At 54.7% G+C, this 13,743-nt stretch overlaps 1 protein-coding gene across 12 annotated transcripts in view; it reads right to left on the bottom strand.

Moving 5' to 3' along the window:
- TRAPPC9 (trafficking protein particle complex subunit 9) overlaps positions 1 to 13,743 on the bottom strand; it is a 532,249-nt gene that overhangs the window by 399,349 nt on the left and 119,157 nt on the right. For all 12 annotated transcript variants that reach the window (XM_047725278.1, XM_047725277.1, XM_047725280.1 and 9 more), the window contains one exon: positions 12,512 to 12,675. In XM_047725278.1, coding sequence (XP_047581234.1) covers positions 12,512 to 12,675 — 164 coding nt within the window. The remainder of the gene's footprint in view (positions 1 to 12,511; positions 12,676 to 13,743) is intronic.

Here is a 13,743-nt window from a genome sequence, read left to right as displayed (position 1 = left end):
CAGCCCATCAACGTCTTGGAAGCATCAGCGCTGCTGCTCCGTGTGAACCACACGGTGCCCAGGAAGAACGGACCGGGCTTAGGAGAAGCCGGTCCGAGCTCCTGAGAGAAGCTCTGCCCCTGCTTTTCACTCGCTGTGCTGCTGGGCTCTGTGGGCAGCGATGGGGGAGTCCAGGGAACAAGACACATCTCTCCCTGGAGTCCCTTTATAAAAACAAGTGCCACCATCATCTCCTACGTGCTGTCTGCTAACCTCAGACTGCAGCTCTGTTACTGCCATTTACGAAAGAGCCAACTAAAGCTCAGAGAGTTGCAACAACGTCCCCTACTCAAACAGCTAGAGGTAAAAGAGCCAAGGTCAGGGCCAGGGCCTTTCCACTCCATGTTCTGCCTCTCACTGCTCACCCAGAACAGGAACCAGCTTCACAAGCAGCGTGCAGGCTGCTCGCAACGGACCCATCACTAAGGCGATGGAGAGAGGACTCTGAAAGGAGATGGTGGGAAATAAAACAGTCAAATGGTGAGCTTCGGGATCAGACCAATGGGAATCTGAGTCCCAGCACTGCCCCGGCGGCCCTCCTCTGTCGTCCCAAGATGCCTCGTCAGCAGGTAGAGACGACCCTGGGGTCGGCACCAACATACACTGAGGCAGGCTGGCCTCGGCACAGCGGCCTGGCACACAAGGGCGGCCTGGGGAAACGACAGGGCGCCATGCTGCTGGCCTTCCCCTTCCATTCACCCGGGAACACTCGCCACACAGCCCCTGAACGTCCCCAGGGCACCCATCGTGCTCCGCTCTGGGGGAAAGAGGTAAATCGGAAGGGCTCCCTGTGGCGCCCGGGGGGCTCAGCGGCTTATGCAGCCACCTTCGGCTCAGGTCATGATCCCACAGTCCTGGGATTGGGCCCCGCATGCGGCTCCCTGCTCAGCGGGGAGTCTGCTTCCCCCTCTGCCCCTCCCCTTGCTCATTCTCTCTCTCTCACTCGCTCTCTCTCAAATGAATGAATAAAATCTTCAGAAGAAGGAGGAGGAGGAGAAGGAGAAGGAGGACAAGGGGAAGGAGAAGAGGAGGAGCTCCCTGCCTGTAAAGGACACATGCCTGGGTGAGATCTCTGATTCCAGGAAGGAACAAGGTGGGGGGCAGAGGAGAAGCCCCCAGAAGCTCAGAGCAGGTGACAGACGATGTTCTTCGCAATCTGAAAATTTCGTAAAGGCCTATAATCCCATCACATACAGAACAAGTTCAAAACTGCCTTAATGCCCTGCCCAAGTCAGGGCGGCATCCAACTAAGCCGGGGCTCGCTGGCCTAGGAGGTGGAGGCGGGACGCACAGGTGCTGAGGCCCCAGATCTGCAGGAAGGAACGGAGGCTCGCGGCCAGCAGCAGGCCAGTGTGGCAGGACTTCATCACCGGGCGGGGGGCAGAACGGAAACTAAAACCTCCAATTGCAGCACTCTTCTCGGCTGTTTGATGACTTTCCATTTCTCAAAAGTGTTGCCGCTGAGACATCAACTGTGCTCAAATGAGCTGTGAGATGTGCTCAGGGCTCCCCGCGGTCCCGGCTGCAGAGCACGGAAGGCTGGCTGTGTCACAGGCGTCCGGAGGCAGCGGTGTGTAAGAGAGACGTGGAAGACACCATCAGCCGGGCTCTCAGCTGGGCTGCGGGGGGCACCCACAGACGCACCCCCGAAGGAGGGTGGGGCAGGAAACGCACACCTGGTGTGAGCTCTCCACCATCCCACACACAGCACCCACAGGGCGGCTGACGGGGAACGAGCACGTCCACGAGGCAGGTACATGCATGTGTCCCTGAGCCCACAAAGTGACGCTCGCAACACGTCCTGCTATCGTCCCCTCGGGCCAGCTGCCCAAGGGCACCCGGGAGGGGGTGGAGCCAGGAGTCCACCTACCCCAAGACGCTGCCCTGTCTAGCCCCGACAACAAGCCCGTGAGACACGGCCGCAGGTCAATTTCCAGAAATGCACCTTCGATATCTTTATTTGAGAGAGAAAGAGGGGGGGGCAAGCAGGGACAGGGACAGAGGGAGAGACAGAATCGTGAGCGGCTCCGTGCACAGTGCGAGCCCAATGCAAGGCTCGATCCCACGACCCTGAGATCACGACCTGAGCCAAAATCAAGAATCAGACGCTCGACCCAGCGAGCCACCCAGGCGCCCCTCTTCCTCGTTTTCACTGCTGCATCAGCACTCTGGGTGTCTGGACGTCCTGGGGAAGCCCGGGCCCCACAGAAGAGGACATCGCAGCAGCTGGCAGCTACGTGCTCTCACAGGGCAACACTGCTGGCCCCAAACAACCAACTGGGAATTTGATGTTCAAAAGTTCCCAAACTGGGGCGCCCAGGGGGCTTAGTCGGTTAAGCCTCTGCCTTCGGCTCAGGTCACGATCTCAGGATCCTGGGTTCAAGGCCTGGGTCAGGCTCCCTGCTCAGCACGGAGTCTGCTTCTCCCTCTGCCTCTGTCCCTCCCCCAGCCCTGCTCATGCACTCTCTCTACCTCTCAAATAAATAAAATCTTTAAAAAAAAAAAAAAAAAAAGTTCCTAAACTGCAGGGCCAGACGCCCTAACTTCCTCTGCGCTCCCCACCGTGCTGGCTCACTTCTCACCGGCACTCCCAGGGAGCTGAACATTTCAGGTCTTGTAATAGTGGCTACAAGGCACTCCACTTGGTCTTCCAATGAATGGGGCCTGTAAACTTCTCCACAACCGTGTGAATCCACAACCATGCCACAGGCTGAGCTGTTGGAGAAGGCCACTGCAGTCACGTCCACCAGGGACACAGAGCTGGAGGAGTTCCTGCCACTCACGACTTCCAGTGTCTTCCTAGGAGTACAGCAGCCGGTCCCCGCGCTGTGGTTCCTCGCTGCGGCAGAAAGGTGCTAAGTGCCCGCAACACTTGGTCCCACTCGGCGAACGTGCCTGACGCCCACATTGAACCACGAGCCCTTCAGGACAGGATTCATGGGTCATTCATGGGCCCGGCAGGATGCGTGTGTAGCGACGTGATGTGAACGCCTGCTTGTTGGGGGACACAAAGCCAAGTGAAGTGAGTGTTGCTGTGACAGAGTGTAAGCAGGGCAGCGTACGAGAGGAGTGGCATGACTCCGTCTGGGGGTCGGCAAAGCTTCCAGGAGGTGGTGTGAGGACTGGCATGTGAATGACGGAGGGGAGGCTCCCAGGATACCTGACAGTTGGCAAAGCTGTGACTACATCCAACTGTGGCCAAAGGGAGCCAGGCGACAAAGACCACAGAAGCACCCTCCCACACCCAGAGGACAGGCACTCGGAGCTGATTCCTGGGTGTCCCAGGGCCCCACACAATGGCCACCACATAGGCGTGCTCAGAAAAGGCTTGTTGAAGACCTGAGCAAACGGACAGACAACTGGGAGGCGGAGGGAACAAACGAGCACAGAGGATCAATGGTAGGAAGAAAACTGAGAGCAGACCTTCCCGCTGCCTCGCGGCCCACAGCACACGGGCTACCCTCTGCATCCACCCACACCAGACCTGTGAAGACAGGGGTCACTGCTGTCCTGCTGCTCAGGGAGCACAGCGGTGGAAAGAAAGAAGGTAAGCGGCAAGTCAGACGGGAGTTTCTCCAAATGCTGGGCTAAGAAACTGAGTACAAGAAAGCTACGTGGGGCGCCTGGTGGCTCAGTCATTAAGCATCTGCCTTCGGCTCAGGTCATGATGCCAGGGTCCTGGGATTGAGCCCCATGTCGGGCTCCCTGCCTGGTGGGAAGCCTGCCTTTCCCTCTCCCACTCCCCCTGCTTGTGTTCCCTCTCTCGCTGTGTCTCTGTCAAATAAATAAAATCTTTAAAAAATAAAATAAAACTCTGAGAGGAGGGTAACTCTGACTGTAACTTTGGGTGGCACCTCAGCCAACTTGTCACAGAACCCTGGGGGCTGAGAACTGCACAGCTCACGGGTCCCCCTTTGAGATTAGGGGCAGAGGAGCCAATGACCCCTCAGTGTCCAAGCCCCACGTCCCAACCCACGTCTCCCCACCTCACCCTCCTGGCTTCATTCCCCGCATCGCAGTGGGGCTGACGCGTGCGGACTCTGCTGTCTGCTTTCCCGCTCTAAGTTGCTAGAGTTTTCACACGAGAACACGTTTGTTCATCCGTACTGCTCAATCTCACCATTCCAGGGAAATCTGAGAACAAGGAGAAAGCTACAACAGTTTCTGAAAGCCAAGAGGCCAGCCCGGGAAACTGAAACAGGGGGGCCAGTCTTCCTCACGTGGGGCGTGCGTCTGCTTATCTGCAGTGGGATTTAACAAATCCGACGCGCTGGCTTCCCGGGGCCTGGCAGACAGACGCGGACAACGGGGAGCAGAAGCCCCAGGTCATTCCCCCACGTAACGGGAAGGGAGCTGAGCGGTTTCTCAGCAGCAGCCACACGCCAGGCACCGTGCTGGGTGCGCCAGGGGCTTCCCTGCTTGTTCCCGAACGACCACCGGAGAGAGGGACGGGGTCCTGGGGAGAGCTGGCACCGGAACACTTGTCCTCAAGTGGTCACACGGCTTGCTCGGAGCAGGGGCTGGAAGCCAAGGCTGTCAGCCTGTCATTGGCTGAAGAGGGCCTGCGCGGGACACTCTGCTCCGACAGAGCAAGGGAGCAAGAACAGGAAGGAAGGGGAGGAAAACGACTCGGGAACCAGAGGACCCCGGGCTGGTTCCAAACACACAGGCCAAGGGCAGCACAGCTCAAGACACACTTGAACCCTGCCCCAGTCCATGCCCCACCCACAGCAGAGGGGTCCGTAAACAGGTTCCAAGTCCTGCGTCCAGAAGCCGACAATCCCACGCTGTGAGCACTTAGAAACAGTTCTCGCGCTGCCTCCTTCTCTCACGCCGGGGCCTGAGAGTGACACGTGCGAACAACGGCGAAACCCACGCACCGAGCAGCACCCACCCTCAGCGCACGTGACCGCAGCGTTTAAGTCTGGGTAACGACACAGGGACACGCACGGCGACCAGAAGCTGCTGAGCCACTGCAGCGGGACTGAAAGCAGAGTAGCTTCCCTGACAGGTTTTGCCCATTTTTACGCCTTAAAAGTGCACCTTTCAGTTTCCCCCTTTCGTTACCGTGGTGCAACACGGACTATCCAGGGACATTTTTCAAAATCCTGTGCTCGAAAAATTAAAAACAGAATGACCGTAGGACCTAGCGATTCCACTTCTGCGTATTTATGGGAAGAAAACGAAAACACTAACTCAAAAACACGCAGGCCCGGCTGCGTTCGTGGCGGCATTAGCACAGCAGCCAAGCCGCGGAGGCAGCCCGAGCGTCCCCGGCCGAGGCGCGGGGCCGGACGGCAGCTGAGCGCCCGCGGCGGGAGACGGCGCGGCCGCCGGCAGAACGGAGTCCGCCGTTCGCAGCCCAGTGCGCGGAGCCAGAGGGAGCTGTGCTCAGTGAAATTAGCCCGAGCAGAACTCAAACCGCCCGAACCCACGTGCACGTGGGCTGTGAAAACTGAGGCGAATGGACAGAGCCCAGCAGAAATGCGTCACAAATACACAGAACTGCCAGGGGGGGCCGGGGGACGGGCCGAGTACACCAAGGGCACGGAGAGGGCAAACTCCCAGTGATAAAATACATACGTCACAGGGATGTCACGGACAGCATTGGGGATACAGCCGGTAACGCTGTCCCAGCTCTGCATGGTGACAAGTGGTAACCAGACCTGCCCTGATCATCGCATGATGCGCAAAAATATCGAAGCTCCACCATATACCTGAAACAAAGATACTAGGCCAGTCGTTCCTAAGCCAATGTAAGAAATTCTCGGGCTTGAACTCAAAAAAAAAAAAAAAAAAACGACAACACTGTGCCTCAATATGCCGCAAAGAACGAAGAGATAAACGTGAATCAACCATGTGGCCGGCACAGCCTCTCACTGTCCCCGGGGTTGAGTTTCAGGAACAACAGTCATCCCTTTAATGCCGCAGTTGAGCTTCACACAGTTGAGTGAAACTGGTCATTTGGCGTCGACCGTGATCCAGGAAGTGGCCCCGCTGCCCGCTGACCTCCGACGTCGGAGAACCGTTCCGACCTGCGTCTAACCACGGAGACGCCGCACAACACGCGTGGGAAAGGCAGGCAGTAGAGAATCCACCTCAGTGCGGACGCGCACGAGCTTCTAGTTACACCAACGTGGAGTCACTGCTTTTGTCAAAAAAATTACAGTAGCAGAATGAAGATATTAAGGGGCATTTTTATGAACATAAGTATGTGAATATTGGGGTTTGCACACTCACACGTACCCTAGAAGATGGCTAAAAGCAGATACAATCAATTCCCTTCACTCGGGCTTCATCATGATGAAACCTATGCTTATTTCAGTGAAGGCAGAAGTTTTCATCTTTAACGACCTACAAGTAAACACCTGCTCACAGATGGGCTGTAGTTAAAATTTTCACGACGCTGACAGCCCTTGTCTGGCTGAATCCCAAATGCTTGTGTCCACGTCAGGTCTTATGATCACAGGGACACGCGCCCGCCATCAGGGCCAACGTAGACTTTGGACTCCTGAGGTCAGGACCCACATAGGTCTGTTTCACTATTAGTATCACTGATCTTACTTACAAAAGGATTTTTAAAATGAGTTTGTAGGATTAAAACAAGACAGGAAAGCAAGGAAGATGAAGGAAGAGAAAAAACAGGAATGTTTCTTTATCTGAAGAAAAGGGTATTTATTCGAGGGGAGTCAGGACCTCTCCAAGACTCACAAGAGCCCCTGACAAGACTCTGGGTGCTTCTGGGGCATTAGGAGCAGGAGAAAAGAGAGCATGAGGCCTGCAGGGAGCCCCTGCACAGCCAAGGCCTGAAGCCCGCAGCCTCCGCAGATGGGACACGTCCGGAGTGGTCTGTCTCCTTATAGCAAGCATGAGCTACATACTCTCCTGCTCGGAATTGTCCCAAGAGCTTCCCACATCCTGCATTCACCTTTCACTCTCGTGACAGTCCCGCACAGTGGGCGCACGCAGTCCTTCCTGACCTCCTACCATGTGACAAGCTGTGCTGAACTCCCAGGCACCGGGGACACAACAGTAAAGTAACAGACCAGCTCTTACATGACAAGTACCTCAAGTGCCACCCGCCACCCACCTGGTGCGTGGTAAGCGCCATAAGGTAGAGACCAGCATTATTGCTGAGGTGCAAAGTAGCTAACAGCAGCTCAAAGAAAGGAAGACTGAGCCCAGAGGAGGCGTTTGTTCCATGTGGGAGACGCCCGTGGGCAGACGCGTAAGATGCCCGCCCACAGATGAATGGGTACAGGAGATCGGGTCCATATACACAATGGAACACTATGCAGCCATCAAAAAACCTGAAATCTTGCCATTTGCAATGACACGGATGGAACTGGAGGGCATTACGCTGAGTGAAATAAGTCAATCAGAGAAAGACAATTATCATATGGTCTCCCGAGAGGCAGGGTGGAGGTCATGGGGGCAAGGGAGGGAAAAAATGAAACAAAATGGTATCAGGAGGGAGACAAACCATAAGAGACTCTAAATCTCATAAAACAAACCAAGGGCTGCTGGAGGTGAGGGCGGTGGGAGGGCCGGGGTGGCCGGTGATGGACATTGGGGAAGGTATGTGCTATGGTACGTGCTGTGAAGTGTGTAAGACTGATTCACAGACCTGTACCCCTGAGGCAAATATTCCATTATGTGTTATTAAAAAAAGAAGAAGAAGAAGAAGCTAAACTCATCGGGCTCATAAAGATTGTGTTCACATGGAAACAGATGTCGCCCATTTTCCCCACCACAAACGGGGAGAGCTCACCAAGCCTCTGCTGCCTTACCCCACTCAAACGCCTCACTCCTGCACCTGTTCCCGTTTTAAGACATCGTTCCCTCTTCCCCTAGATAGGAGAACATTGATTAATGCCCACAGCTTTTTGGTACTGTAGAAGGTAAGTGACCAGAGTTAATCCCTTCGTATATGCTGGAAGCAGATTGTTTTTACTAACTTAATTCCACATGTAAACGTATGCAGCTTGCAGTGAGAACTTTTGAAGACTGGCAGCTTTCCTTTCTCGCTTGTAAACGCGCTGTTTGGAAGTGGACCTCCCACGCTCACCACTGTGCATTTGAGGCTCCCGATCTTGTGATTGGGGTAAAGGTCCCAGAGCAGAGAGTGTGAGGCCCACAGTCCTCCAGAACCTGTTGTGCGGCCTCACACAAGTCTAACTGCGGAGGCATTCGCTGCCCCTACCCACACGGAGAGGGTACTAACACCGCCCATCCGCCCTAGAGCCGCCTAGAGGGGAAGATCTGCGAGGAAAGCGCCACCGCAAGGCAGACGGTGAGATGTGGACAAGGCAGTCTGGGAACCGGGGTGAGGAGGTGGCTGACAGTGCGTGCGACGTACCCACTGAGGAAGGCTTCACCCTGGTGTTCTGCCCAGTCCTCACGAGCGGTTCCAGTGGTCTACACCACGACCAGTCCACACTGACTGAAAGCCAACCCGATAAATACAGCCCTTCCGGCCACAAGCAGGGACTGGCTGGCAAGGGAGCCAGGGGACACACGTGCTTGTCAAAACTCATCAAATGATAATTTAAGATTTGTACATTTCACTGCAAATATATTTTATCCAAAAAAAGCAAACCAACTTTGAACTCTAATTAGTGATGTGCACCAGAAGTCTTAGCAGGTAAAATGCACTGAAACCCGCACCCGACACTGAACTACCCTAACAAATACAACGGGTCAGTGAACAGAGAGGAGGCTGGACAGAGAGGGGATAAGTCCAATGCAGGGAAATGTTAATTACAGAGCCGAGACGGTGGCACACGGTGTCCACTGCGCAACTCCCCAGCTCCTCTGTGTGTCTCAACACTCTCCCAATAAAAGGCCAGAGAGGGACGGGACGGGTGATACAAAGAGTAAGTACCATGAGGGTTCAAAACACACCACCACCAAAGCCCAGGGAAGCCCAGACAGGAAGGCAAAAGCAAGACTGGAGACAGACAGCACTCACCCAACGCAGAACAGCTCAAGGTCTTTGTAGGAAGGAGGGGGTCCCAACAGAGCAGCAGAGGCAGAAGCTCACAGGGCCCAAAGCTGGGCATCTAAGAGGACCCAGGCAACTCATTAGAAATATCAAAGTGATATCCACGCATCAAGTTTTCACCCCACTCACTCAGCAGGAGAACCGGGCAGACTCTTACAGGCCTGTTCTATCACTGAGAAAGCCCCTTCCCATTACCACCATCGGCAAGGGCCAAGGGCCACCATGCTGGCCTCTGGGAGACTCACAGCTGCTCAGGGACAGAGAGCCTTCCCGGGACAACCACCACACATCGGGCACCTGGAGGCCCTCTGAGACAACAGAGGAGGGGACAGAGGAGGCCAGGGGACGAAGGGTTCTCAGGGTGACCACTAAGCAGGAAGGCAGCAGAGAAGTTCCCTGGGAATGAGCAGGTAAAGGGAAGTCCACGGAAGTCCACGGAAGTCCACGAGCTGAGCTATAGAGAGAGAAGACGGTTTATCCTCAAGTGTAAAAGACAGCGCCCTAATGTCCAGGCACCTGAAATGAGATCCGAATGACCTCTGCGCTGGGAGCTGAAGGGGAGAGATGGGCAAAGGGGAGGCTAAAGCATGGGGCAGAGGCCAGTCGCACAGGCCCCTGCAACCAGGGTCCAGGCCCACAGGAAGTTGTTCGAGGACTTCCAAAAGGGACAAACAGGAGGATTCCTGCTTCAGAAAGGAGCAGCAAGTTCCTAACCAACAGTGGACACACGATCACCGCTCAGGTTTATCTGAGAAAACGAAAAGACTGTTTCCAGCTGCTAAGCGGTGACGGTGAGGGAAGGTATGGGACATGCTTCCCCGTTACAGGCTCTGGGATTATCTGTCATTCACCCGGAATCCCCGGGTTCCAACACCGACCACACCCTCAAAACAAGGATTAAATTCCAAATACCAGATGAAGGTATTTCGTGTCAGGGAGGCATTTCTTACCTAATCCCTATGTACCCGCTCCCAAAAATAGGGGAAAGACAGGATGAGCCTAAGGCAGGATCCAAAGCTTCCCACAGGCCGAGAGTAGACAAAGTTTCTTTAAATGAGACACAAAGGGCAAGGACCACAGAAGAAAACAGTGATTAATTAGGTGAACTGTATTACGATGAGTAACTTCCACTCACCCAAAGCACCACTAAGAGACCACAGAGGCAACCGCGCAGGACACATTCACACTTCTTCCCAGCAAAGAGCTCATACTCAGAACACACACATCTTACGAGTCAGGAGTGATGGGGAGACACAGGGAGGCAACAGAGTGAGACAGAGAAGAACACCCAGTGGGAAAAAGGGACCAAAGCACTTGGATAAAACAGGATCTGAGTGTCCAAAACCATATGAAAGGTACTCAACTTCCCTGGTCATCAAACAAATGCAAACTAAAACCCCAGTGTTACACCGTGACACCCACCCGCCCCACCAGAATGACTACAAAGGCCAAGAATCAGTGCAGACCTAAGCAACCGGAGCTCACACGATGACGGAGTGTACGAGTGCAGCCCCTGTGGGAAAGTGTTCTGCTCTAAAGCTGAGTATACGTACACCGCCCCCCCACCCAGCATTCCACTCCTGGAGATACGCGCAGTAGAAACATCTGCAGACACCCCCAAAAGCACGCACCAAAATACTCAAGAGCAGCACTACTCTTAATAGTCCCAAGATGGAAACCCCCCAAATGTGCTGAGTCATACAGTGTGGGGCCTTCACACAGTAGAGCCTCCCATTTGTTGCAACGTGAACAAATGGCGATGGCAGCAGGGGTGACAATGGTGGCAGCAATAAGGGTGACAGTGGTGCTGGTGACAACGTTGCTGGTGGTAGCAACAATGGTGACGGTGATGATGGCAGTGGTGGTGGTGGTAGAGGTGGTGGAGGTAATGGTGGAGATAGTGGAGGTAGTGATGGAGGTGATGGTGATAGTGGCAATGGTGGTGATGGTGGTGGTGGTGGAGGTAACTGTGGAGATAGTGGAGGTAGTGGTGGTGAAGGTGGAGGCGATGGAGGTAATGGTGGAGATAATGGGAGGTGATGGTGGTGATGCTGGTGATGGTGATGACGGGGGTGAAGGCAGTGGAGGTAATGGTAGAGGGGAAGTGATGGAGGTGGCGGTGGTGGAGGTAGAGGTGGTGACAGCAGTGACAGTAACAGCTAACAAATCTGAGTGTAATAATGCAGCAAGCGCTGTTCCAAGCACTTTGCATACATCATCTTACCGAATTCTCATAATAACCCTGTGATGTAGATGCTATTATTAGTGCTATTTTACAGAAGAAAAGTCCAGGAGAATTTAAATGACTTGCCCAAGGTAACACACAGCAAGGAAGTGACAGCCAGAACCTGAACTTAGGTAGCATCTCCCTAGGAGGAGAGGCACAGATGGGGACAGTGTGCAAGCCAGGACAGGTCCCTCCTGCACACCTCATCAGAATCAGGGGAGAAACAAGGGAATGCGAGATGCTCTGGCGTTCTCCCCAGCGGGATGGGCTCAGAGCCACCCTTTTTTACACAATCCAAATTCCTTCCTTCACGGTATAATGATCTGCAGGACAAATTCTCCCAAACTCTCCCCTTGCCCTTCCCTCCAACGAGATGGCGGGGGCTCCACCTCTGATGAACTCACTCCACTTGGTTTTTCCCACGTGATGACATTAGCCTGAGGAGGGAGCCCTGTGCCGGGGAGTAGGAGGCGGCCAGTGCGCCCTTCCCGAGGAACTCAGCTACAGCCAGTCAAGCTCTCATGGAGGCCTGGCTCGCCTCGCCCCACATCGAGAGCACAGAAACACCCCAAGTTCTGCGAGCTTGCCTCCCCTCGTCTGTCTTTGGCCTCACTGGCCCATGTACGTTCTCGGACGTCATTACATGACCTGACGGTACTTGCACTTACTCCTCCCGACCCCTGTCCCTCCTCCGTATCATACACTCCCCTCGACTGGTATCACTCACTGACCTTGCAGCCTTGGGAATCCGCCGCACCTATTTTACTTCACGTGCTAAGTGCTACCCCCCCGTTTGCCCAGGAAGGGACCGACATGCAAAAGACCAACGGCTGGTAAATGGTGAAGCCAAAATCTGAACACAGGTCTCACGGCGCCCAGCTCCCGCGTCCCAGCAGCAGGAAACAAAGCATCTGTGTTGAAGCGGGAGCACACGGCGCTATGACCAAACCCGCAGAAAGACCCAGGGCTGGACAAACGGGCCCTAAGCTGCGACAGGTCTGCGCCCCTAACGTCTCTCCACACCTTCCAGAGTATCCCTCCTGAGGGTCTGGGAAACGTGACCAGCACCAGGGACAGAAGTGTCCTTCGCTGCTCTGCCCTCCTCCGTGTGCTCCTGACTCGTCAGTCTCAGGAGAGCAGCAAACCAGAAGAGGAAGAAGCTTTTACGCTTTCTGAGCACCGGCCATCGACGCGTCTCTTCCGCAGACGAAAACGACAACCACTTCTGGGTTCAGACCCACCTTTGGTGGTGAGGATTTTGGAGGTGACTTCCAGTTTCTCCAGCGGCTCCATCCCGATGTTCTCCAGTTGGATGACGAGCTGCTGGGTCTCCCCGTTGTAAAGCTGGACCGACACGTTGGTGGACGTCTCGTCGCCAGAAGAAGGCTGCAGGGAGTGTGCAGACCTAAAATAGCAGCAACAGAGTAAACTTCGAAAAGAAAGAATCAAAGAAAACAGTGGCATTTCAGAACTAGTCACATCACCAGACTGAATGCATTCCAGAAACAGGGACCGGGGAGCGTGAAGCCCAGCTCTCAGGAGTGTGGGCCAAGAGCCGCATGCGGACAACTCTCCACGTGCGGCCATGCCCTGTGCTCCCACTCCGCTGTGGCCTACTGTGCGCACACATGTGTGTAAAAATCCTTAACTACTGGATTATGGCAGGGCCTAAGATGAAACAGTGAATTAGGTCAAATGATCCATGAACCATTGCTCTCTAAAAAAATTTTGCAAATCTCATGCTCAGAATTGTCTTGTGAAAACCTGTAGATTAAAGAAGAAACCTTAGATGAACCATTCCGATGGACACCACGGGAACTGGAGGGACAGATCGATGGAAAGTATGTAAAACGGACTCCACGTCATAGGTGAAAATGACCAGCAGAGGCTGCAAGCCCCCTGGGGTCCTGTGGCATCTGTGTGGTCAGCTGGGGCCCAGGCCAGTGAGCGTGCAGCCCCGTGTGCAGACGGGAAGCCTGCCGCCTCTCCCCAGAGGCTCCTAGGCCATAGCCCTCAGGTTCAAATACACACACTATGCTCTGGGAGGTTTGGCCCCAAGAGAGGGGGTGGCCACTGGAGGAAAGGGTCAACATTCTCTCTTGGGTAAGGGTCCTCCTAACACCCCAATCTCTTCCCCCTTGAACCTGAGGGATATTCCACAGAAAGCGCCATGAGTCTATGCCATATACTTAACCGAGCCAGAAATGGACAGATTCCGGGTCACCCCACCCAGCAAGGGCCCAACAGCCTCCCTGCCAGTCAGTGCTTTCTAGCTCTGCTCCTGGCCACAGACCAAAGGACAGGGGTCAGACCCAAGACCTGTTCCATGTGCCGCAAGAGAGCTTCATAGCCCCACACTGGTCCGAAAGACAGAAGAGAATGTTCCAGACAGTGCTGCTCTCACACCTCTGGCATCCAAGAGATGATGTTTAAACAAATCAGGCTTACTGAGCCAACCATGCGCCTCCTGGGG

This window comes from Lutra lutra, chromosome 4 (genome assembly GCF_902655055.1).
Source record: "Lutra lutra chromosome 4, mLutLut1.2, whole genome shotgun sequence".
Taxonomy (NCBI): domain Eukaryota; kingdom Metazoa; phylum Chordata; class Mammalia; order Carnivora; family Mustelidae; genus Lutra; species Lutra lutra.
Note: the sequence above shows the minus strand (reverse complement) of the source record. Positions and strands in the feature narration are given on the sequence as shown.